At 28.2% G+C, this 22,536-nt stretch overlaps 12 protein-coding genes across 12 annotated transcripts, besides 20 other annotated features; 7 read left to right on the top strand and 5 right to left on the bottom strand.

Moving 5' to 3' along the window:
• Positions 1–32: 32 nt before the first annotated feature.
• Positions 33–848, top strand: CMU_023740 (ubiquitin carboxyl-terminal hydrolase, family 1 protein, putative; the record flags this gene model as incomplete). The annotated part of the gene is made up of 1 exon (XM_002139682.1): positions 33–848. One exon carries the CDS (start codon positions 33–35, stop codon positions 846–848), a length of 816 nt encoding a protein of 271 aa, XP_002139718.1.
• A 228-nt stretch (positions 849–1,076) lies between these two features.
• Positions 1,077–2,300, bottom strand: CMU_023730 (endoplasmic reticulum oxidoreductin 1 family protein; the record flags this gene model as incomplete). The annotated part of the gene is made up of 1 exon (XM_002139681.1): positions 1,077–2,300. One exon carries the CDS (start codon positions 2,298–2,300, stop codon positions 1,077–1,079), a length of 1,224 nt encoding a protein of 407 aa, XP_002139717.1.
• A 323-nt stretch (positions 2,301–2,623) lies between these two features.
• Positions 2,624–2,658: a sequence feature (AT_rich).
• A 1,150-nt stretch (positions 2,659–3,808) lies between these two features.
• On the bottom strand, positions 3,809–6,388 carry CMU_023720 (HEAT repeat family protein; the record flags this gene model as incomplete). The annotated part of the gene is made up of 1 exon (XM_002139680.1): positions 3,809–6,388. One exon carries the CDS (start codon positions 6,386–6,388, stop codon positions 3,809–3,811), a length of 2,580 nt encoding a protein of 859 aa, XP_002139716.1.
• Positions 6,389–7,347: 959 nt separating this feature from the next.
• CMU_023710 (peptidyl-tRNA hydrolase 2 protein, putative) lies at positions 7,348–7,883 on the top strand (the record flags this gene model as incomplete). The annotated part of the gene is made up of 2 exons (XM_002139679.1): positions 7,348–7,498; positions 7,564–7,883. The coding sequence occupies 2 exons, from the start codon at positions 7,348–7,350 to the stop codon at positions 7,881–7,883; spliced, it is 471 nt and encodes a 156-aa protein (XP_002139715.1).
• Positions 7,884–7,975: 92 nt separating this feature from the next.
• On the top strand, positions 7,976–8,365 carry CMU_023700 (uncharacterized protein; the record flags this gene model as incomplete). Its single annotated transcript, XM_002139678.1, has 1 exon — positions 7,976–8,365. One exon carries the CDS (start codon positions 7,976–7,978, stop codon positions 8,363–8,365), a length of 390 nt encoding a protein of 129 aa, XP_002139714.1.
• Positions 8,359–8,435: a sequence feature (AT_rich).
• On the bottom strand, positions 8,426–9,240 carry CMU_023690 (uncharacterized protein; the record flags this gene model as incomplete). The annotated part of the gene is made up of 3 exons (XM_002139677.1): positions 8,426–8,950; positions 9,035–9,113; positions 9,206–9,240. The coding sequence occupies 3 exons, from the start codon at positions 9,238–9,240 to the stop codon at positions 8,426–8,428; spliced, it is 639 nt and encodes a 212-aa protein (XP_002139713.1).
• Positions 8,958–9,014: a sequence feature (AT_rich).
• Positions 9,241–9,407: 167 nt separating the features above from the next.
• On the top strand, positions 9,408–10,478 carry CMU_023680 (nucleotide-binding protein 1, putative; the record flags this gene model as incomplete). Its single annotated transcript, XM_002139676.1, has 1 exon — positions 9,408–10,478. One exon carries the CDS (start codon positions 9,408–9,410, stop codon positions 10,476–10,478), a length of 1,071 nt encoding a protein of 356 aa, XP_002139712.1.
• Positions 9,550–9,570: a sequence feature (AT_rich).
• Positions 9,732–9,759: a sequence feature (AT_rich).
• Positions 10,479–10,596: 118 nt separating the features above from the next.
• Positions 10,597–10,628: a sequence feature (AT_rich).
• Positions 10,629–10,733: 105 nt separating this feature from the next.
• CMU_023670 (uncharacterized protein) lies at positions 10,734–11,522 on the top strand (the record flags this gene model as incomplete). Its single annotated transcript, XM_002139675.1, has 5 exons — positions 10,734–10,902; positions 10,975–11,059; positions 11,191–11,251; positions 11,326–11,411; positions 11,483–11,522. 5 exons carry the CDS (start codon positions 10,734–10,736, stop codon positions 11,520–11,522), a joined length of 441 nt encoding a protein of 146 aa, XP_002139711.1.
• Positions 11,114–11,155: a sequence feature (AT_rich).
• Positions 11,417–11,475: a sequence feature (AT_rich).
• Positions 11,523–11,904: 382 nt separating the features above from the next.
• Positions 11,905–11,955: a sequence feature (AT_rich).
• A 426-nt stretch (positions 11,956–12,381) lies between these two features.
• Positions 12,382–12,416: a sequence feature (AT_rich).
• Positions 12,417–12,459: 43 nt separating this feature from the next.
• Positions 12,460–12,494: a sequence feature (AT_rich).
• An 834-nt stretch (positions 12,495–13,328) lies between these two features.
• Positions 13,329–13,365: a sequence feature (AT_rich).
• An 85-nt stretch (positions 13,366–13,450) lies between these two features.
• Positions 13,451–13,485: a sequence feature (AT_rich).
• A 376-nt stretch (positions 13,486–13,861) lies between these two features.
• Positions 13,862–13,890: a sequence feature (AT_rich).
• Positions 13,891–13,903: 13 nt separating this feature from the next.
• On the top strand, positions 13,904–14,443 carry CMU_023660 (uncharacterized protein; the record flags this gene model as incomplete). Its single annotated transcript, XM_002139674.1, has 1 exon — positions 13,904–14,443. The coding sequence occupies one exon, from the start codon at positions 13,904–13,906 to the stop codon at positions 14,441–14,443; it is 540 nt and encodes a 179-aa protein (XP_002139710.1).
• Positions 14,444–14,461: 18 nt separating this feature from the next.
• CMU_023650 (AP2 domain-containing protein) lies at positions 14,462–16,018 on the bottom strand (the record flags this gene model as incomplete). Its single annotated transcript, XM_002139673.1, has 1 exon — positions 14,462–16,018. The coding sequence occupies one exon, from the start codon at positions 16,016–16,018 to the stop codon at positions 14,462–14,464; it is 1,557 nt and encodes a 518-aa protein (XP_002139709.1).
• Positions 16,019–17,297: 1,279 nt separating this feature from the next.
• Positions 17,298–17,373: a sequence feature (AT_rich).
• Positions 17,374–17,434: 61 nt separating this feature from the next.
• Positions 17,435–17,506: a sequence feature (AT_rich).
• A 175-nt stretch (positions 17,507–17,681) lies between these two features.
• Positions 17,682–17,744: a sequence feature (AT_rich).
• A 455-nt stretch (positions 17,745–18,199) lies between these two features.
• Positions 18,200–19,114, top strand: CMU_023640 (uncharacterized protein; the record flags this gene model as incomplete). Its single annotated transcript, XM_002139672.1, has 1 exon — positions 18,200–19,114. The coding sequence occupies one exon, from the start codon at positions 18,200–18,202 to the stop codon at positions 19,112–19,114; it is 915 nt and encodes a 304-aa protein (XP_002139708.1).
• Positions 18,790–18,810: a sequence feature (AT_rich).
• A 15-nt stretch (positions 19,115–19,129) lies between the features above and the next one.
• Positions 19,130–19,175: a sequence feature (AT_rich).
• A 111-nt stretch (positions 19,176–19,286) lies between these two features.
• Positions 19,287–19,309: a sequence feature (AT_rich).
• A 10-nt stretch (positions 19,310–19,319) lies between these two features.
• On the bottom strand, positions 19,320–22,190 carry CMU_023630 (uncharacterized protein; the record flags this gene model as incomplete). The annotated part of the gene is made up of 1 exon (XM_002139671.1): positions 19,320–22,190. The coding sequence occupies one exon, from the start codon at positions 22,188–22,190 to the stop codon at positions 19,320–19,322; it is 2,871 nt and encodes a 956-aa protein (XP_002139707.1).
• Positions 22,191–22,536: the final 346 nt, after the last annotated feature.

Here is a 22,536-nt window from a genome sequence, read left to right as displayed (position 1 = left end):
TATTAACCAAAATAAGAGGTCAATATTATTAAATGAGAGATCAACCTAGTCCAAGATATTGTATAGTTAATGAGGGCTTAATATGGAGGCCACTTATATCTGCCCCTGAAGTAATGATGAATTATACTAGAGCATTGGGAGTTTCTAATTATTTAGAATTTCAAGATATATTTAGTACAGAAGATTGGGCATTGGAGATGATAGAATCTCAAGTTATATCGGTATTGTTAGTATTTCCTCTTACTGAAGGTTTCAGAGAATTTAGATTGGTGAATCAGAAATGTTCAGATCCAATGACTTGTGAAATATATAAACTGATGGATAATAACGAATTGTGGTTTATGAAACAAGTTGTGGATAATGCTTGTGGCCAGATAGCTCTATTCCATTCCATTCTAAATAATAGGGAGAATTTACACTTAAAAGAGGGAAGTTTAGCACACAAGCTTGCGGCTATAAATGGCCCTAGTGCTGCTGATATAAGGGGTAATATACTTAAAACTGATCCAGAATTTTTGACAACTCATGATATGGTTATAAGTTGCTATGATCGAGATTTAAATGATAGTGAGGACTATAAAGAAGTTGATACACACTATGTTGTATTTGTTGATGTAAATGGAGACCTATATGAGTTTGATGGTCAACTACCACACCCAATTAAACATGGCAAAATAAATAGAAACTTATTGAAGTCTGCAGTAAAGGTCATCAAACATAATTTTTTGGACCACTTTTTAGGAGGTAAAGAATCCAGATTTGCAATACTAGCGATGTGCTTGGGCCAATCAGAGGAGATAAATATGGAGAAGTTGGATAAAGTTGAACAAGCAGAGGAAGTATCCTAAAGGATTTTCAAAGGAATATAATGAATTTGATTATAATAAGTGAATGAAGTAGTTTGAATTTAGATATAGTCAATCATATATGATACTAAACAATAAGTGGGGATTCTACTGAAATGGAATAAACTAAAATCTAACAGGTTAACAAGCAAAAGCATTTATTATTCTGGTTTTATTAGCGACAAGTATTTCCAGATTCTTCCCAACCACTTTAATGCAATCTAATCTCACTTACTCTACCTTCTTCTTAAAATTACTTCTTAAAATCTTGAAGAAATTGGTTTTTGTGGGTGAAGTAAATAAATAGATGATGAATATGAGGACAAATAAAAATAAGGATAAAATAAAAATTCCACATTTAACTCTCATTGCAAACTTATCTATAACTGTAATTGATTCTGTGAATATATCAAGACCATTTATTAGTGCAAATAAATCAAGACTTTGTAATTTTTCAGGAACTGTCTTTTTGTTAAATGTATTACTAGTAAGCTTTAGTGTGGTACCCTTTATAGTTCCATGTAAAACACACTTTTCACACTCAACACATCCAAGCATTCTAATCAATAGTTCAAAAAAATTTCTCATAGCTTGAATATTTTGTATGTTCTCTATATCTTTATTTATATATTCATCTTTGCAAGAATAGTATAATTTAGGATTGACAAGTTGAGATATTTCCTGTTTCAATGAAATATCTGTAGAATTTGAATCTAAAGTATTAATATAGTTTATTATAGTGGGTCCCAATATACAAACTCCACGTAATACATAATAAAAAGTTTTTAGGAGATTAGATCCACGGTTATCAAATTTTGCAAACTTATTTATAAAATTGGTTAAACTGTATTGATATTGTCCATCTTTAGTTTTATAATATCTATTAGATGCATGAATTGCAATATTACTCTGCATACCAGATATCATTTCTTCTAATCTTGAATTATTCACTTTATATAATTCGCTGTATACAACTTTCCATATTTCACCTCCTTGATAGTCAGTATTACAAGGAGGATTTATTGCCATGTCTATTAATGTCAATTCTTCTTCACAAGAGCTTGATTTTCCAGTTTTTGAGTTAAGTGCAGAGTATTGCGTAACTATACCACCAAATATCTGATTTAATCCAGAATCATCACAGTCATTTATTTGACACTTTTCTTGTTCATGACACATTGCAAAAGATGAATTATTTCCTTGGAATTTTGGGCATTCAGGAGACATATCTAACATAAAAAATCGAATGGACTTATGTTCCTTAATGCCTCTCATATAGTACTGAACCATATAAGCATCATTAAATAGTTCTTCTGTTGTAGGAGTGAATTCACTGCTTACTAGTGGTCGGTATCCATTACTATTTATAGCTTTAAATATAAAAGATATGTTACCATCTATAGTACATCTCCAAATAAACCATATAAAAGCAAACACGTGGTTTGCTATTAACATTCCTGAATTGCAATTTTTATTGAGCAAAATTCATATAAGTAGATAAAATATAACGTCATGTACAACACGCTCTCGTGCAACAGAAACCCGCTGAAAGTAGATTCGGATAAATGTTTTGGTGATAGGCAAATAACACTTTGGGTTATCTATTGTATTATAAGTGGAATATATTACTAACATTCGAGGTCATTTAGTTTCTTTACATAAGTAGATTTTATTGAATTTTTTCTTAAAGCTATGAAGAGATAATATCGTACAACCCGTATATAAACAGTACAAGATGAAAGATTTACTATTAAAAAGGTAAATTGAATGGATTAAGCAATTTTATTGTAAATTTATATATATTTAATATTAAGTACGGGGTATATAGTAAATATTGTTACTAAATATAAAGGATTAAATCATATATACAGTAATTAGGTATACAATACTATAGTTCACTTTCTTTTTTAAAGTAGGGATTTAGAAAAAAGAAAAAAACTTTGCCACATTCAGAATATTAGGACTTATATATAATTTTCTAGGCATAATTTATTGGGAGTTCTAAAGTCCGAGTAATTAAGATAATGAAATTCTTAAAATAATAAATCACTGTTTATGCTAGGATGTAGGATATATTTTCAGCTACCTAGTAATTCCTGATATCTCGAGATATAGAATTGGCAAAGTAATAAATTATCTAATTCAATACAAACTTGCTGTATATTTTATAATTGAGAGTTAACTTCAATTTTTCCTAAATCATAATATAGTAATACAAGCTAGATTTGAAATATAACAATTAGTTTACCACATATATAAATTACAGAGAAGGTGAACTATAGAATTTCAAGTAACCACGAAATATTTAAAGTTTTGCAGGATTTTGGTATAGATAACAATATATTAGATATATTTATCTGAGAAATATCTAACGTTTACTAATTATTAGTTGAACTAAACACTTATGTTAAAGTGAATTTTTAATAAGATATTATACAAATTATTATTGAATTTCTGTACATTAATGTCATTTTTGGATGTAAGTTATTCAAGTAGTAATTCATTTTTATCTTTATTAGAATGTATACAACAAATTGTGTTACAAAAGATATTTTATTATGTTACTCAAATTAGATTGTACCATTTTACTTAAAACACATTTTTGGAAATATTAAGGTCAAGTTATTAATTTGAGTAATAGAAAAATAAATACTCCAAGATTATTGAAGACAATGAGATATTTCTCAGTGTTTATAATAAACTTCAGTGTACTATTATATTTACCAGGGAAAATAATGAAATTATAAATACTTTTTAATATCTATATTTGGATATTTGAGAAATATCGCCGATTTTTTTAAGTTAATTAACCTTAATAATAATCTAGTGGGGACAATATATTCAAATAAAGAGAATAGTTAGAAGTCATATGTATATCTATTTACAGTCCTTTCAAGTAACAGAAATACTTTTAAATATCTAAGCAAGTAGAGATACTGCACAAATTATATGAATACTTCTAATTAAACCTTCCAATTAGCTAATTGCAATCTCCTCATAATATCTTTTAGTTGATGTAAAGCTTCTTTATCAATATTATCTTCGGAAATAAAATATTCTATTGCAGGTATAACACTATTATACAACTTCTCTATAAGACTTTGATATGTTACCTGTGAATTTGATCTGCTAAATAACTGTTTTATAGCATAGGACAATATATTTATACTTTTGATACATTCAAAAATTAATGATTTATATTCCTTACTTTTAAAAATTATTTGAAATATAGAAGGGAGATTAGAAATAAACTTCATTACATAATTGATTATGCTATAATCCCCAGTTGTACATAGTAAAAGTGATGGATAAGTTTTTATGTATGAAATTAAGAACTCGGGTAATAATATATTCATTTCCGGAATTAGTTCCATATCTTCTGAAAGAAGACAAATCCAATTGTTTATCTTATTGGGGTAAGTCTTAGATAATATAGAGAATATAAAAACTAATAGACTTGATAAATTTTCTAGTAAATCAGAACTTTTAATAAGTTGCATTATGGGATTTTTATAAAATTTTACTATATGTTCTCCTAGAGAAATAACTGAATTGAGTAAAGTATCTGAATTAGAAATGGAATCTCTAATTTCCTTGAAATAAAGTGAGTTATTTATAATATATAGGCACGCAAAATTAATTCGTTCTCTATTTTCATTACATAATAACCAACCTGATGGAATCTGCACTTTATTGTTAACCTCACCTTTTAATAATTGGATTGTCCCATCAAATAGTATTGGCCACATATCTGTGTATAATTTCCACTTGTTCATTAATGGAATAATCCCATCATAAAGTATCTGACTAGTATTAAGGTCCATAGATTTTGTTGGATAATTTAGTGAATAGTACCATAAATCTTGAATAATAAACTTTGTAATTAAAGGGAATTGAGTACTTGTAAAACAACCTTGATCTAACAATAACTGTATTATATGTAACCATAAATGCTTATCTTCATGAAATTTTGAAAAAATTGCATCATTACATGTTTTGAAAAAAAAGTCACTAGCCAATTTTGTAGTTTCTTGGTCATTATCCTTAAGCAATGGTTTAAGTATTTCCCTACCAGTAGATAGTAGTACTTTTGCTTTATTATGATCCATCTTTGCATTTCCTTTAAGATAACTATCAATAGTTGTTGAAATGAGCATTACACCAAGTCGTAGCCTTTCTGATGGTGGGATGTCATTTCCAAAATTTTTATCAATTGAAATACTTAAAGAGCTAGCATAACCAATTAGTCCAATAGGGCATTGTTCACAGAGGAAATGGCAATATTTAAGCTGGTCATGAGGAGATTTATTAGAAAATATTGAAGAATTCAGTAATTCAGCCAAAATGCGTGCTACTTGTAAAGGTTTATTAATAAGAGATTCACTAAAGATGTCATTATTACTAATATATTCCACAGAATCAAATTCTGCATATCCCCCTCTTTTTATATAATGAGTAGCTTGATTAATTTGATGCAAAATATATTCCTTGGAAATCCTTGCAAGTATTTGTTTCGGTGAAATGATTTTTTTATAATCCATACCTTCAATTTTAGATACTTGTAGCACAAGGAGGGACATAGAATATCTGACTAATATATCTATATCATGAATATATGAGCTCAAACGTGGGAGATAATTTTGTAAAGTATATTGTGATAAAGGATTACCTAGTATAATACGCAAACCATCTAAAACTGCAATTCTAACACCTGCAAATTCTTTATCTCTAATGCAATTTGTGACAAGTATATTTAATAGTTCCTGTAATTTGTCCACAGGTACAATTTCCCAATATAATCTTAAGACACGACAAGTGCCCTGAATTGCAGCTACACGAACTTCCGGGTGTTGATCAAATAGTAATTGTTGCAATAAACAGTATTGTCTATTCAAATCACTTTGATATCCTGAAGAAGTTATAGATGAATCAATTAGGGGAAATAAAATTGCAAATAAGGCTGTTGAGTTTAGACGAACTTTCCAGTTGGCTACAGATAAGTACCTCCATAATATGGGATCATATAGTCTTACAAGCAAATCATTTACATCACTTTCATAGCGATTTTCATGAAATGAACTTAATAATAATCTTATTTTTGATGCCATAAAAGGATTTAATCGAATACAACCATTACATAACTTTTTCTGTATTAGTTCTTCAGTATATTCCTTAGTTGAATTCATATTAGAATTTTTCCATATAGAATATAAAATGTTGCTTAATCCAGAAATTACACTATTATTTGATTTTGGTAATATTTCATCTATACATGCAAATAGCTTATCAATCATTTTACTTCCTAGTTGGACAATCATATAGGATATCAAATCTTGACCATCACTATTTTTAATAATTGTTATACTATTTAGACAATTTGATACTATATCCGAACAAATAGAATCTCCAAACTGTTCAAATATTTTCTCTTTAAATTTATTCAGTTCACGAATATTTGATAATTTTAAGCTATTGCGTCTTTTCCTACTTGTAGGTGACTCATTTCTCCCTAATAGAGTATTTAAATAGTCTTCACTAAACATACAACTCATAAACTATGTCCATTTATCCTTTTAGATAAAATAAAGAGAGAAGAAAAGAAAAACTGTGGGTTACAATCTCACTTGTGGGGTAAGGATATATGGTAAAGCACTATATGCAAGATAAAAATTCTTACTACTGGTATTTACGTAAATATAAAGTTAAATTTAGTAATACAGTAAAAATTATTTCACATTTAGCGAATTTAATAATTCTAATTTAGGTGTACATATATCTAATTACATTGAATAAGTTGATATTTTGATAGAAATTCTGTAACTGTACTTAGTAAATACTTTTGTATTAAAATGGATACCTCCTCAGTATCTAAAATTTTAGTATTTAGACTCAAGAAAATTGGAAAATTAAATGAGCGACCTATATAATTTAAGAAGCGAAGGGAGTCAAAAAATTAAATGAGGAATTAATAACATTTAGTAGAAATAAGACTTACATAAATGCGACGATATGGATGAAGAAATATCAAGCTCTTCAAGTAGAGAAGTAGTTGCAACCGTTTCTGGCCTTTCAGTGTGTCTCTTTTTTTGAGAAAAAATCAATTTGAATATAATAAGTTCAGGTTTGAGTACAAAGATTAATGAAGTCATATTTTTAAAAGAATTGAGGATATTGGTACACATCTTGTACTTACAGAAGATATATATGGGTAAGAGATACTGAGGTTTTCGTAGGAGAGATTTTCATCCCCAATCCATATATATATAGATTTTCCAGAAAATATAATAATACACCCAATAAAAGAGTTTAGAATCTTAGTATTATATTTCTCAATTAACAAATTCATTTTTCAAAAAAATAAAAATAAAAGGATAGTTTATTATTAACTAAAAACTTAGGAAGCGGTACTAAACTTTGACTATATTACAGATAAAAATATAAACTTTATATAGATAAAAGGAAATATAAAGTAATTTCTTTTGAGTCACCAAGTAATAATATTATGATATCTTACAATATTATATTAATAATTTCGTTATTGTTGATATTTCCTATTATATCTATTTTTAGACTTAAGAGGAGACACAATGTAGAGCTTATTCCATCAATTCCAAACTATATGGACTTTAAAATGGTCCTTTGTGTAAGGCAAGGTACGTTCTAATTATACTAATTTTTAGACATATCTAAGATCACATGTTAAAATGATATTTAACAGATCTAGGGATGGGAAAAGGTAAAGTAGCAGTACAGTGTAGTCATGCAACATTAGGAGCTTACAAACAAGCTAAAAAGCATTATCCATCATATTTAGAATCATGGGAGTCTCATGGTCAAGCAAAGATTGTTTTAAAAATTAGTGATAAATCGGAAATGTTTAAATTAGCTAATAAAGCAGAATCTCTTAGAATTCCATACTATATTGTATATGATGCTGGCAGAACCCAAATAAAATCTGGTGAATGTACAGTTATTGCAATAGGACCTGCACCTGTTATATCTGTAAATCAAGTCACTGATCATTTGAAGTTATTGTAACTTCGTTATATTACATAACTGACTCTTTAAAATCCTAATTAATTATTTGGCGCAGTGGCAAGTAGATAACATCATTTTACTACTTATATATAATGGGAAAATTAGAAATACTTCCATGTTATATACTGTTTGATGGTACTGTACCTCTTGAAAAATTCTTTAAACCTCAGGAAACTGAAATATCTGAAATTGATCATAACACATCCAATAATGTAGAAAATTGTAGACTTGATTATATGAATGCTACATTCCGTGGAAGAAGACTATATGGTTCTAAAATAGATTTAAAATCAATAAAATACAAAGCTGGTTTTTTGAGATTATCCGTGGATTCCATGGCTAATAATAAGTTGGAATGTGTCTCTAATGTTGAAAGTTTTAGATATTGGAATCATGATAATAAGCCTAATAAAATGGATGATATTCCTCAGTGGTTCACAATTGCAAATTATGAAAATTTAATACATCAAAGTACTTTTTAATCTATTAAAATATATCAATTAATCATATAATAAATTTTAGATAAAAAGTTTATTATTTTATTAAAATTTTCTTCGTTTTAAAATTTGTTTTTTATACCATTTCTTAGCTCCTTTCTGTTTAATAGTTTGAATTTCATTATATTTCATATTAGCCCACTTTTGTGTTGATGAATCACGAACTAATTCTTGAACAAATGAAGAGCCTGACTTATTAGATGTGCTTTGAGCTGTTGAACATTCACTTCCAAAACCAGTTCTTAACTTTGAATTATCAATGACCCTACCAAAACTAAAATATTTTGGTGGATTTTTCATTGAATTATCTGATTTATAAAATGCCTTTGGTCCCACTGAGTTACGTAGATGTAAAGCTCGAAATTCCCGTAGTATTTCTGGACTATGTTCTTGCAATGGTAATCCGAACCATCCCTTTAAACGTCTAGATAGTTCTAATTTTATTTCCTTTAATTTCTGTTTCTTGTTATCTACTGGTTTTGATTGAAGATTCTCATCTATAGATATATTTGGTACATTGACACTTTCTTCATAGGACAATTGATGATGGCTTGATATATTTATTACTCCCTAAAAGAATTATAAAGTAAAAATATTCATATCAAATTAAAATGAGAATATATAAATTTAAAATCTTCAAATTTCTATACTTACTGGAGGAGCTTGAGTATCAAAGTCATTTCCATCTTGTGATAGAATATACAAATCCTTGTTATTTACAGGTGGTTTTAATCTAATGAATAAGAACATGTAAAGTAATAATTGAATAAATTAAAAATAGCCCCCATAATAATGATAACATAAGTCTTTAATAGAGAAACTTACCCAGAAAAGAATGAATCATAAGATATATCTGACATTATTTATTTTAACTCTCTTAGAAAAAATTATCTTCAATTTAGTAGTCAAACAGTTTAGTACGCGCTCTATACTCTTCAGATAGATTACTATATAAACTATCAAAAGGTACAAATAACATAAAATAGTAAGTAATTCAAATATTTCAATACTAGTACATAAAGGTAATATGCTCGATAGAAATAGCCTAAATTTTATGCTTGCTCTATCTGGAGGGATAGTCTTAGGTATATTTGTTTCGAAATATTTGGAATTTAAAGATAATTATATAATGAAAAAGCTAAATTGTTATTCAAATTTACTTACTGGAGATAAATTTAAATATATTATATCCAATCAGTCAATTAAACCAAAAAATGTAAATGAAGAGTGTGTAGGGATAGAATCACCAGATGCTGGAAAAGCAGCTTCTTGTGTAGGCTGTCCAAATGCAGAAATTTGTGCTTCAGGAGAAACAAAACAAAAGGTCCCAATAAATACTATGAATTTGGAGAATATTAAAAATATTATATTGATATTATCTGGGAAAGGTGGAGTAGGGAAATCAACTGTTTCTATGCAACTTTCATGGTATTTATCACAAAATTTTAATGTAGGCTTATTAGATATTGATATATGTGGTCCATCAATTCCAAAGATGGCTGGTATAGCTAATCATGAAGTTCATATGTCAGCCAATGGTTGGTCACCAGTTTATGCAAATGAAAATCTTGCAATCATGTCAACCGCATTTTTATTACCAGATGAAGATGATGCTGTAATATGGCGTGGCCCGAAAAAAAATGGTTTGATTAGACAGTTTCTAACAGATGTAGATTGGGGAAATTTAGATTTTTTAATTATCGATACACCTCCTGGTACATCTGATGAACATTTATCTATTATTACATACTTACAAGGTGCAAATGTCAAAGGGTCTATTATAGTTACAACTCCTCAAGAGATTTCATTACAGGATGTTAGGAAAGAAATCACATTTTGTAAAAAAGTTGAGTTACCAATTATTGGAATAGTTGAGAATATGAATAAAATGTTTAAGAATATTCAAGGCAATGATTTAGTCAATGAAATGTGCAAGAAGATGGAAGTGGATTACTTAATAACAATACCATGGGATGATCAACTTTTATTTTGTTGTGAGAAGGGGACTTCCGTGAATTATGAAGTTCCAGATAGTGATTCTGCTAGAGAGATAAAAAATTTGGGAGATTTTTTAATAAATACATTTGTAGCATCATAATAAGATATTAACTACACATAACTTTCTTTTATAGTGAGGAAGTTTATTTATTTCCACTAAAACATAAAAATTACTTCTAAACTATCTTCAATTTAAGTTACCGAAATACTCAAATAACTTTTAATTTATATTCATAAAATTATTTATAATGGTTTTATATGTTTTGTACTTTACCCCACTATCGTGTACCGGTAATAATCATGCAATACCACGATCAATGAATGACTATTTAGTATTTGCATTATTTATAGTAAAATGAATTTTTATATCTTAACTTTCCTCTATTTATTCTTTTTGGAGTGTAATGCACTTGTAGGGCCACTAGAGCCCCCTCCAAATGGAGCACCAATTGTTTCGGACCTTAGGAGTTCACTGGAAAAAATGAGACGCTTACTAGTACATGCACCAGATAAGAATAGTCAAGGTAAGTGACTAATTTTAAGTATAATATAAATACATGTTAAATTAAGTCAATTTTATGATATTTTTAAAATAGAAAAAGCAAATGCCTTTATTTCATTGGAAGAGTTGGAGAAGGCTGTAGAAAAAGTTGGGTTTCTGATATCAAAAGGGAAGACTAGGTAAGTTTTGATAGCTATAAACATAGCTTACAAATTTTACATTTATCTCTTGGCTATTTTTTTATATTCATAATTAATATCACTTTAATATTATTTCGTGATATTAAAAATAAACTAAATTTACTTTTTAGTAGCGAGATAGTACTACTTGAATCTAATGAACAACCTGAAGCTTTAACAGAAACAACTACGGTAAGTATAATATTTTTAGTTAATTTATATCATTAGATTTTCAAGTAATCTGTTAATTTAACTTAAATACTCAGGAGGAAGCCACTGAAACTATAAAACAACTTACAAGACAGATCTGGAAGGCTACGGATGATATATTACGTGCATATACAGGTATTGGGTAGGTTAAATATATCTTATTTTAAATAATTAATCTTTAATAAGAAATTTTTTACTTTTTTTTTCTTTTAGTGGATTAGTAGGTGCTTTGCCACCACAGACAATCTCTTAGAGTATTTAAAGCTGAAATTTCGTGAAAATAAAACCCTAGATATATTTAATATCTTTAATTTTGAACTTGAGTTTATAATTATTTATTCCCTCTAAAGATATTCATATGCTTTGTTTTTGAAAATAATTTCCTATTTCAATGCTTTGGATATACCTTAATTAAATTACTACTTATCTGTAATTTTTGAAAATATTGATAAAACCTCTCAAATTAACTCCTGTTAGTGAGACGTGAGATAATATTAGTAAATACATCTATATATTAGAAAAAGAATGTATTTAGGAGTACAAAATCATATATCTTTTGTTGAAGTATAATGATATTTAAAAAATAACTAAATATAGATATACTTCGAGGATAGGGAGAAAAAAAAAGTACTAAGTTTATAATATACTTAAAACAATTATTAAATTTGATTAATATGAAAAAAAATGTAGGTACTTTTTGAGTAAATGTTATCTATCTTTGTTAAAATCTAATAGAAGTATTGTACTTTATTAGTGGTAAGCTTATATAAAATAGAATTTTTAATACTAATAGGATCACCTATAAAATTTAGATATTTATTGCAATATATTATTATTGAATAAAAATGTTAGATCCATGAAGTGTAGTGATTAAATTACTTCTAATATAAGTAGTGGTTGTATACCACTACACTTAATCTCATTTCTTGAAAATTATGAGTTAAGAAGATATACCTGAAGATATAATATTTTGCCAGTTAGTTTAATTTATGATACGAATACTCAAAATATCTTATATTTGTGAATAGAGTAGTGGATAATTCTACCTTAAACTTTATTTATAGATCCCCTTAAATTGAAGCTAAATTTTTTTCTTTCTTTTTATTTAGTCCTATAAATAATAAAAGATTATCATATATATTTATTTGGAATATTCTTATGATAATCTGGGTAATAGGTGTTACTCTGAGAAAATATAAAATTAATAATCTTTTATCTTATTTTACTTCCCATATATTTCATAATTTAAATGACCTAATGCTATTATTAAGTAGATAATAGTAATATGTAAGCATGATCAAATTGATGAAATCTCACTAGTATGTTTGCTATCTTTAGATGAAAAAAGTTATTTAGATTATTATTTTGTTAAAACAATGAAACTCAAGATATTAATAAAGTATACCTTATAATTAACAACGGATCAGCTAATATTAGAAATTTATATATTTGAAGAGGAAAATTAAATATATTCTTACCAAAGCTATTGTAAAAAAAAAATAATTAACTCTTAACTAAAATAATGTTGCAACATATATCTTTTCATATTTTAAATTCTCAATTTAATGTTTGAAATGATCGAATTTAATAGAACTTTTTAAGTGAGATAAATACATAATATTTCTTAAAATAAGCTTTAGTTCGTTCTAATATTGTAAAACCACTATCAATATTTAGAGTCTTAAATATATTTAAAGTGCTAAATCAGAAAATGTCGATAAAAGAATTTATGTAAAATGATTAATACTAATAAGTGATATATTTAGTATTTTATAATTTAGATTCTATAGTATTATATTATAAACTCCATCAAAAAGAAAAAAAAAGTTTTTAGAATATATCTTAAGCTCACAGAACATAATAGACTAGTGTAAATTCAAAATCCTGGATAAAGTTTAATAAATATAAATTGAGTCAATATCTTATATTTAGTGTTATTTTTGATCAATTAGTTGATATTGTAAAAATAAAAGGAAGTCTAGAATTATTATAGTATAAGGTGCTGTGAAATTCTTTATAAGCTAGATCTAAGTACTTAATGATGAATATATGATCATTCATATTTATTAATTTATAGATATATATTAAATTAATAACTCTAATAAGGAAACTAGTGTACAACTTCGGAAAATACAAAATTGAAAAAAAAAGTGGGAATTTCTAGAGACTTTCTTTTTAACCTTTATATAATAAAGTATACATTTTAAATATTATTTGGTAAATAACCTAATAATATACTATGAACTAAAGAATTTTAAACAGATTGTCTAAACTAATTCATTTCCTTAGAATGTCAATATCTAATTCTCCACTTATTTTCTCACAAAGTTATGTATAACTAGTACTACTAATCAAAGTCAATTGAATAGAGTCAAATTGATCTTTTAAATAGTTGAAAAAAATCAGAAATCAAGTAATAGATCAATAATTAAAGTAAGTCATTTGATTATGTAGACATTTATATAATCTTCTTTTCTCAATATTTGATTAGGATTGCAATATTGTACTGCGGGATTATATTGGCAAACTTCGCAACCTTAGTTTTGTGAAGTATCATAATATTATGAATTTATAATTTACTGACAGCTTTACTAAAAATTAATAAAGTATTTATTATATTACTATAGCTTTGTTATGCAAATTAAGTCAAGACAATGGAGTAGTTTATCTTTCTTTGAGAGAGCCATACAAAGATGCGAAGGCATTTTATGGGATATCTGCTCTTTCCTATTAATTGAGGATCTAAAGGAATTAGAACAATCAAGCCGTTGGATACGTTTCTCATTGGGATTACTGAGTGACGAACCTAATTTCCTATTGGTAAATATTTGGAAGCGTGTTTTAACTGACCCTATGTACTATCCTTGTGATTACCTAAAATCAAATAATATATATAAGCTAAATATTGAAATGATTCACCCAAAAAACTATAGACTCATATCGCTTGCACTCCAAGGAGGAGGATGGAGTAAAAGAGCAATAATTATCAAAGATAAGTTGTTTAATGGAATACTTGGAACACCGATAAACTCTATGAAAATATATAGAAAAAGAAAAATAACATCTACTGGTTTTTCCACAATATTAGCTCCAGTGAAGAACAACTCATTTCTAGTAAACAAGATGTCAAATCGTTCAACATTTATATCTCCATTCTTAAAAAAAAAAGTATAATTTGTCATTTTATTACGTTCATATATTTACTGACTGTTTAGTAATATTAGTAATATTAGAACTTCCATTCATTTCACATTGATCTGTACCCAATAATGAACGATTTTCTTCACTAACATTATTTAAATTGGAAGTATTTGATACGGCATTAATACATAAAGATTCCTCACACTTAACTTCGTTGAGTTGATTTTGGTTAGATTTCATATTATCTGTTAGAGTAGAATTAGAATGAGCTATAGTATTATTTGGAACAGGAATAGCATGTTGCCTTGAATGAGGTGGAACTATATAAAATTCTCTCTCCATCTTTTTACGATAGTCAATTGCTTTTTGTCTAGCACCTTCATCACCATATTGGAATACAGAGAATCCTTTTGTTTTAACTCTTCCATTTTCCTTCCAATTTGCACGCCATAACTTCCTAATTTTATCAAAGTATACACCTTGAATTTCGCCATTTCTTCTTGGACGCTTCTTAGGCGGCTGAGATGAATTATTATCTACTTTAACTCTATCAGGTGAGTTCTTATTTTGAGATACAACTGCAGCTGCAGCTGCCACAGCCTGTATATGTTGAAATGCTGCCATTAAAGGCCCAGCCATCCCATAATCAGATGGTGATAAAGATGAAGATGATGTACATGTTGATGGAGTGAAGGTAGATGTATGTAAATTATTAGATGTTATATCTGGTGATAATTCTGATCCTTTCAAACACGTTATTGATGTATGACCTGAAGAAATTTGTTTGTCACAATATGAAGAGCTATTTAATGATGAATCAGTATTAATTGATGGTCTAGTCCCAAATAACAGAGCAGCTGCAGTGACGGCATTCTGACTTTGGCTATGTGAATCTCCACTAAATAACAAAAAGCTAGCAGGATTATGAGGAGATCCAGGAGGCATCAAGTTATTCCTATCAAGGAGATTAGGTATAAAATCATTTATTTTATTAAAATCAGTATTATTTTGGTTTAGATTAATGCTATTGTCACTTTCTGACTTTGGCGAATAATTTTTATTTCCATAGCACTTCTCAAAATGAGAATTAGTGTTACCAATAGGAGAAGCTGGAAGGCTTATCTGTTGACTAGACTGGAATACTGAAACTGGTGGTAAAGGTTGATTTTGTGGTATAATTATATCTAAATCTGTTGGGATATAGTCAGCTTCAGAAATTTTTCTATATTCATCAAGTTGTTTTATAACTGGCTTCAATATAAATATAGGGGTTGAAGAGGGACTTAAATTTCCTAAACATCTAAATATAAGTTTGTATGCATGAATATCTTTGACACTAGATGCCCCAATAATTCGTTTCCAATGAAAGTAAAAATTTTCTTTATAAGATCCCCATGATGGAATAAGATGATGGATCTCTAACAATAAATCGAAGAATTTTGTTTGAAGTTGCATAAATAGATCATCTTTACCACTACTATGATCTAGTGAGCTATCAACAAGATCATCTATTGCATTTGCTTGAGTATTTGACAGTTTTAAGTTCTTCTCGTCAGTATTATTTCCATAACTTTCTAGTGAATGTAGATTAGTTCCAGTATCCACCATTATTCACAGTATAGTAATAGCTTCAGCTCTATTATATTATTCTATAGAATATCTGACTGTAAAGGGTATAAAGCCATGACCAACTTGTGTGTTAATAAATACTCTTCTATGTTAGTTACACACTTATAAACACACCAATTTTTATAAATAGTACGACTCAATCTTCCAAATTATGGAGGGATATTTGTCAAAAACCTTGTTCCTATAAATTTCAAAGCTATAAAAGCACTCTAATATCTCAGCTATTTAAATATTACAATTTAAACTAATCTGTAGTCAATTAATTAACCCTCTTACCAATAAGTTAATTGCGGGAATACTCCTAAAGGCGTGCTCATAGTGTGTATAGCGCGTGTAAGGCCTACACATGCGCCATTTAAATGGCGCTATATAATACACGATCACAAAAATAGTTAATAATTTATTTAAAGATAAAAAGCAAATATTAGTAGTAGTTGTAGACATCTTAACATAAATATTTACACTTTGATTATTATTGGAGTATTTCACATTACTAAAAATTATTATGTATATGCTGCTTGTATTTTTTTTGAGGATAACAAAGGAGATATTTCGTGTTCATCTAGTAAACATGTTTTTTTAGCAGGATATTATTAACTGAGATATAGTGCAAACTCAAAGAAGAAAAAAGTTTTAATTAGATCCATGTTTTATTATTAACTGAAGGAATTAAGTAAGTAGTTCTGTGGACTTAATAGATAACATATTGAAATATTTGCGAACGAGAGCTTATACACATACTTAGCTAAAAGTTATTCAAAACCTTTAATACTTTTTTAGTCTAAACTTTTATAAGAGAAGTAATTTTTTTATTAACTTCCCTTTCAGATGTGATATAGAGGTTAAGGCAACAATAAGATCTCTTCTTATAAAATATTCCATTAGATATTGATTAACCTCAAGCATAAATTACTAGTAGAGATTTTGGTCTTTACATTTTTGTTTGATATATCTCTGAAAAAGTTCTTATTCAGGTCTTGTTTCATTTAATTATATAGTAATTATAAATTACCCAGACTCTTGATTATATAAACATTTTCCATCTTCATAAAAAAAAAAGATATAGATTATATACATTATTTAAAACTTCAAACTTTTGGATTTATACAAATATCTAAGTTTTAAAAAATACAATTTTGAGATAAGATTAATACTTTCTAATAATATAAGTAGTAAAGAAATCAAATTATATAGTAACTTAACGGAATTTTATTAACTTATATATCGATCAGGAGTATTCGTTTCCAAAAAAATTTGGTAATATTTTTTTTTATTGTAAATATTAACTGTGTAACTTTTTTTAACTTTTTTAATTAACTATAAATAAATAATTTGATAATGATACAATTATGAGGTATTACAAGGTTTTAATGAGGGGCTTTCATAACTAATAGCAAAATTATTTATGAAAAGTTTTACTTAAAATATTAAATAAAACTTGTTAAACAATTTGATTATATTTATTTACTCAATGTTTAATATTTCAGATTTATTTTTTCAGAAAATTGGTTGTAAAGTATATTAAAATTAGAGTATAAATTTAATAGCTAGGAGATAGTGTAGTCTTACATTAAAAAAAAGTACTATTGAATATTCATTAATGGAAGAGAGTAATATCACATCTTGATAATATATCGTTTACATTATTATTTTAAAGTTTTTTGTAGTAATATTTCATTTAAAAACCTATATATTTAAATTTTAAGTACCTTGTTCATAATTTGACTTTATTCTAATAAGCAGTATTACTTCATTACTAAACAATAGAAAGTTGATCCAAATAGTAATATGAAAACAGTCAAATGAAGTAAAAATATTTTGCACATTTTAATCACCAAACATAATAATTAAGATAATGCCATTGATTTTTTAATGAATATTAGCAAGCTCAAGTAACTCCTAATTTTTTCTTTAGAAAGTGAGTTTGGATATAAAATTACTGATTTCATAAATAAGATATTATGTAAAGAAACCAATATACCTTTTTAATTTTTATTCTCTCTCCTTTCTTTTACCTTTAAAGCTTGCTAATCTTATTTTATCTGCAAAACTTCTTTACCTTATACACCCTTCACCCTTATTTCACACCAATTATATAAACTTGACCAGTAATATTTCGGAAAATTAACTCATTAAATCAAATTTAGTGTTTTATAAGAAATGAAAACAAAAACTTTAGTGTTTGAATTAATATTTGGTGCATTGATGTCTACCTATATTCTCACGAAGAGTTCAGAGATTTTCTATCTTATAGAACCTACCGATATATCTGATAAAAAAGAGCAAAATAAGGAATTTTCAGAATTATTTCCCACAGATTTTGATAGAATTCCTAGAGCAGAAATGATGTATTCTGAAGATGCTGCAAAACCTTCATCAGATTTCTTACCAGTTCTTTTTACAAGCTCTCTTGCAAAAAATGATATATTAGATATTGGTGGAAGCAATCGTGAATTAATCCCAGATAGTTTTGAAAATATTTTTATATTTATGGAAGAAAATATGAATTTACCTGTATTTCCTAGTAAAGAGTACAAACCAATAATTAATACAATAATAAATAGTACTGAAAAAACTAAGGATTTAGAATTTGGAGTTAAATCAGATATGAGGATTTCACAAAACTCTTCAAAACCCTTATTACTATTTTCAAGGGAGCCATCTTCTACATATCCAGAAAATGCATATCTTCCAACAAGTATGGATGAGGTAAATTTGGAAGATAAGCATACGCCATTAATCACAAACTCATATAATAAATTTAAATATATCCCTTATGGAAATAAAAAAGAAAAATTAAGAAGAGGAAGGAGATTGGGACTTCAAATCCCAACTGGAAAACCAGGACCAAGCCCTTTTGAGCCTCAATCAGCTAAGGAGATAATAACAGAGTCTAATATGGATACAACTTCTCTTAATCTAAAGAACGCGACAATAATTAATTCTGGATTTGATATTGTTTCAATAACAAACGATTTCCTGAATGAAGAGGTTGGAGTATCCTCTAAATCTCACATTAGAACTTCGTTAACTTTTATTAAAGAGCAAACCAATTCTAGTGCTACAAATAGCTAACTGGTATTTGGGTGGATTTAAATTATAAACTCTTAAATATTTGAAAAATTTAATAATTTAAGACTATTCTAAGGAAAAACTTTTAGATGACTAATAATACCATATATCATTAAAATAAATATTTCTAGATATATCAAATCTAAATAAAATCTTAATTACTTCTATAAATCCCTAATTAAATTTTTAAAAATTATAGATGAGATTTCTAGCTAGCATACCGTTTCCTTTGAAATGTATTATCATTTGACGAAGAATCACTACTTTCAGTTGTAGAACGCTTAGATGATATGACTATCAAGAAACCATCTATGTGGCCAAATTCATAGTTTTTTGTAAGGCACATCCATTTCGGTGAGTTAACCCAAAATGCTGCATAGACCATTGGTGAAACAAAGCTTTGACGATCTGATTTCTTGTATATCATACTTTGTACTTCTTGGTGAATCTTTGCAGATTTTGTAAAGTCAACAAGTTCAGATTCAATACCTCTTTCAGGAAAAAACATAAATATATCAGATAATAATTTGGCTTTCTTGAATCTAGGGAGATCATATACAGGGCCACATAGATATTTCTCAGCACTTAATGTTTCGGGAAATGTAGTATTTACAGTTGAAATTCTAACTTCTACATTAGGTAATTTTGGATCTCTGTTCAAGTTTACATGACAAATTGTACCACTAGTATTTATAACTAATATATGATTTGGTCTAGTTTTAGATTTGCTTGAAGTAGTTGAATTGTTATTATTAAATATATTCCCATTAATAGTCCAAGTAATTGAAAATATTGGACCATGTTTTAAAGGCGAGTAAATTTTTTTGGGGATATGAGCAACAAAGTTATGATCTATATTACTTTCCAAAGAATTATCCATGTTTTGATACAAGGGTAAAATTTTATTCATTGTTATGCTATATATATAGTAAAACCCATCAGATGTCATAGCAGCTAAAGTATCTTTCTCATATGGACTAAAGCAGACTGAGACAATTGGAGCCTTGCATTCTTTAAAACCAATAGATCTGTAAGTAGTTGTATAAGGTCTTGGTAAAGTGCAAACAACTTTCATAGAATCTAATGCTACAATAAATGCATCACCCCAAGAGGTTGTAATCCCCAGCCATTGGTTATCTGCTGAAGCAATAATCTTAGTAATAGATCCAAGGGGTATTAGATGAGAAATTTTAGAGTTTTCAGCATAACATTTGCTGGGATTGAGTAAAACTGATGATAATATTATATCCCGTTCAACATCTACAATTAGAACTTGGAGATTTGTTGATGATCTACTTTCACTATTGTAGCCACCAATTACAAGAACTGTATTGCTTATAAATATCATACTAGTAGCTTCAACTCCCCTTGTTGATTCTAGTGGAATATCAGCAACTTGAAGATTTTCTAGGTCAAAGTAAACTCCTTTAATTCCATCGCTCAAAATAGATCCAACAATGTAGTTACCTTTATGGCTTAAGGCACTACAAATTATATGAGGATTTTGAACTGTTGCAAATTTCAACTGTAATAGTTTTACTGGCTGAATTGGTACAAAGGAAATATCACTATATGATTCACCTGCAAATGAATAGGTGAGGGAATTTAAGGATTTGTATGCAGATTGTAATGGAGTATGTAGAATGCTTGACTCAATACTATTAGGTTTTGCTGACTTATGTTCTAAAATAAACCAAATATCCAAAAAATCCTCATTTTGATGTAAAATAAGACGTTCATTTAGACTTATTTGGGTCACTGGTTTCTCGATTGCTACACCAATAGGTAGTGTTTTGAAGTGGTGATTAAGCTTAGAATTACGAGATCTTATACATGTCTGGTTGTTATTCTTACTTCGGTTTATTGCAATCCATAAGACAAGACTGCCATCCCAAGAGCCTGTTATTGCAATGGGGCCATTAGGCTGTGGATCTGAAACAGTTGATATAGCACCAATATGGCTGGAATGAGGATAGCAGAAGTCAGTGGGTAACCAACGTGTAGTGCCAATTTCCATATTTTTATTACCATTAGTACTATTAATATACGAAACTACTCTTCCATCCATACCTGTAGAAACTATACACATATTCTTATTTGGTAATTCCCATTGATATAATATAGATAGTGTTAGTACATCAGCTTGATGCTGTTGGAAAATATTCAGAGCTGTATATGTATCTAAATCCCATACCATAACAACTCCATTAGAATCTCCACTAAACAAAACACCTTCAGACTCAATATATAATAAACACCACACAGACACTTCACTATTCATATTCTTGTCTATAATCTTTTTACCTGCTTGTACTGTCATCCTCTCAACACATATCTTCGATTTCAAATTGTATTGTAAAATACATCCATCACTTGATCCAGCAAAAATGTAATCCTCAGTCATAAATGTAAGAGAAAGAATGCTACTAGAATGTCTAGGTAAGCCATAAGAATATGTAACCATGTTATTTAATAGGCTAAATATGCGTATGGAACCATCAGTACATGCTACTGCTAGCTGTGTTTCATTTGGTGATAAGGCACCCTGAAATATAGCTCCACCAAATGACAATAAACTATCTAGAACTCTACCTGTACAGATATCCCATTCGGTTATATTTCCATCTAAACCTGTGCCAATAAGACGATAGTTTTCCAGATAATGTGCTCCACCTATCAAAACATTATCGACCTCAATATCCCCATATGTAATACGGTTTGGGGTTTTATTTGGAGATGTACAAGCTGTAGTCTCACTAAAAACACTTTGTACATCAGTATCTGAATCCAATTGAGTCATATTATCGTCATTTATATCCTTACTTTCAAATTTTCGAAGGAGAAATAGGCTACGTAATACACAATTTTTACTACCAGGTATTGATAACCAAGGGTGAAATGTCAGAGTATCACATACAGTTATATTACCTCCATTGCGTGATATTGCACAGAAATATCCATCAGGGCTTAAAGTTAGACATTCTACTTTTTCCCTCTTCTGTTCTGAGAAAAGCTGGCATTTCAAAATATTTAGTGACTTCTTCTGTAGTTCTGCCACAGGATCTTCTGCTCTGGTCATATCTCGTAGTATATTAAAATATAACCTGTTATACTGATTTCGAAATTGAAGTAGTCTTAGATAGCTATTTTAGCAAGTCTCCACTAGCTGTCCTAGTCAGTAGTTGATTTTAAACCCCTTTATTAGCGCCTACCTGGGAACTCTTCTCAAGACCTCCAAATCCCCTGTGAAAAGACAAAGCGCTAAGTGTAGCTGTCGCAACATGCCTAAGTGCGTATATTAAGCAAATGTCAGCTATTGTATCTTTAGAAAATATACCTATTAATAAGAATTGTAGAAAGAATAAAATTAAACAAAGAGCTAATATATGAATAAGGGAGATCTCTAATTGACTTAAATGATTTAG

The sequence above is a fragment of the Cryptosporidium muris genome, genomic scaffold (genome assembly GCF_000006515.1).
Source record: "Cryptosporidium muris RN66 scf_1106632353999 genomic scaffold, whole genome shotgun sequence".
Lineage (NCBI taxonomy): Eukaryota > Apicomplexa > Conoidasida > Eucoccidiorida > Cryptosporidiidae > Cryptosporidium > Cryptosporidium muris.
The sequence above is the reverse complement of the archived record's forward strand: the minus strand, read 5'-3'. Positions and strand labels throughout refer to the sequence as shown.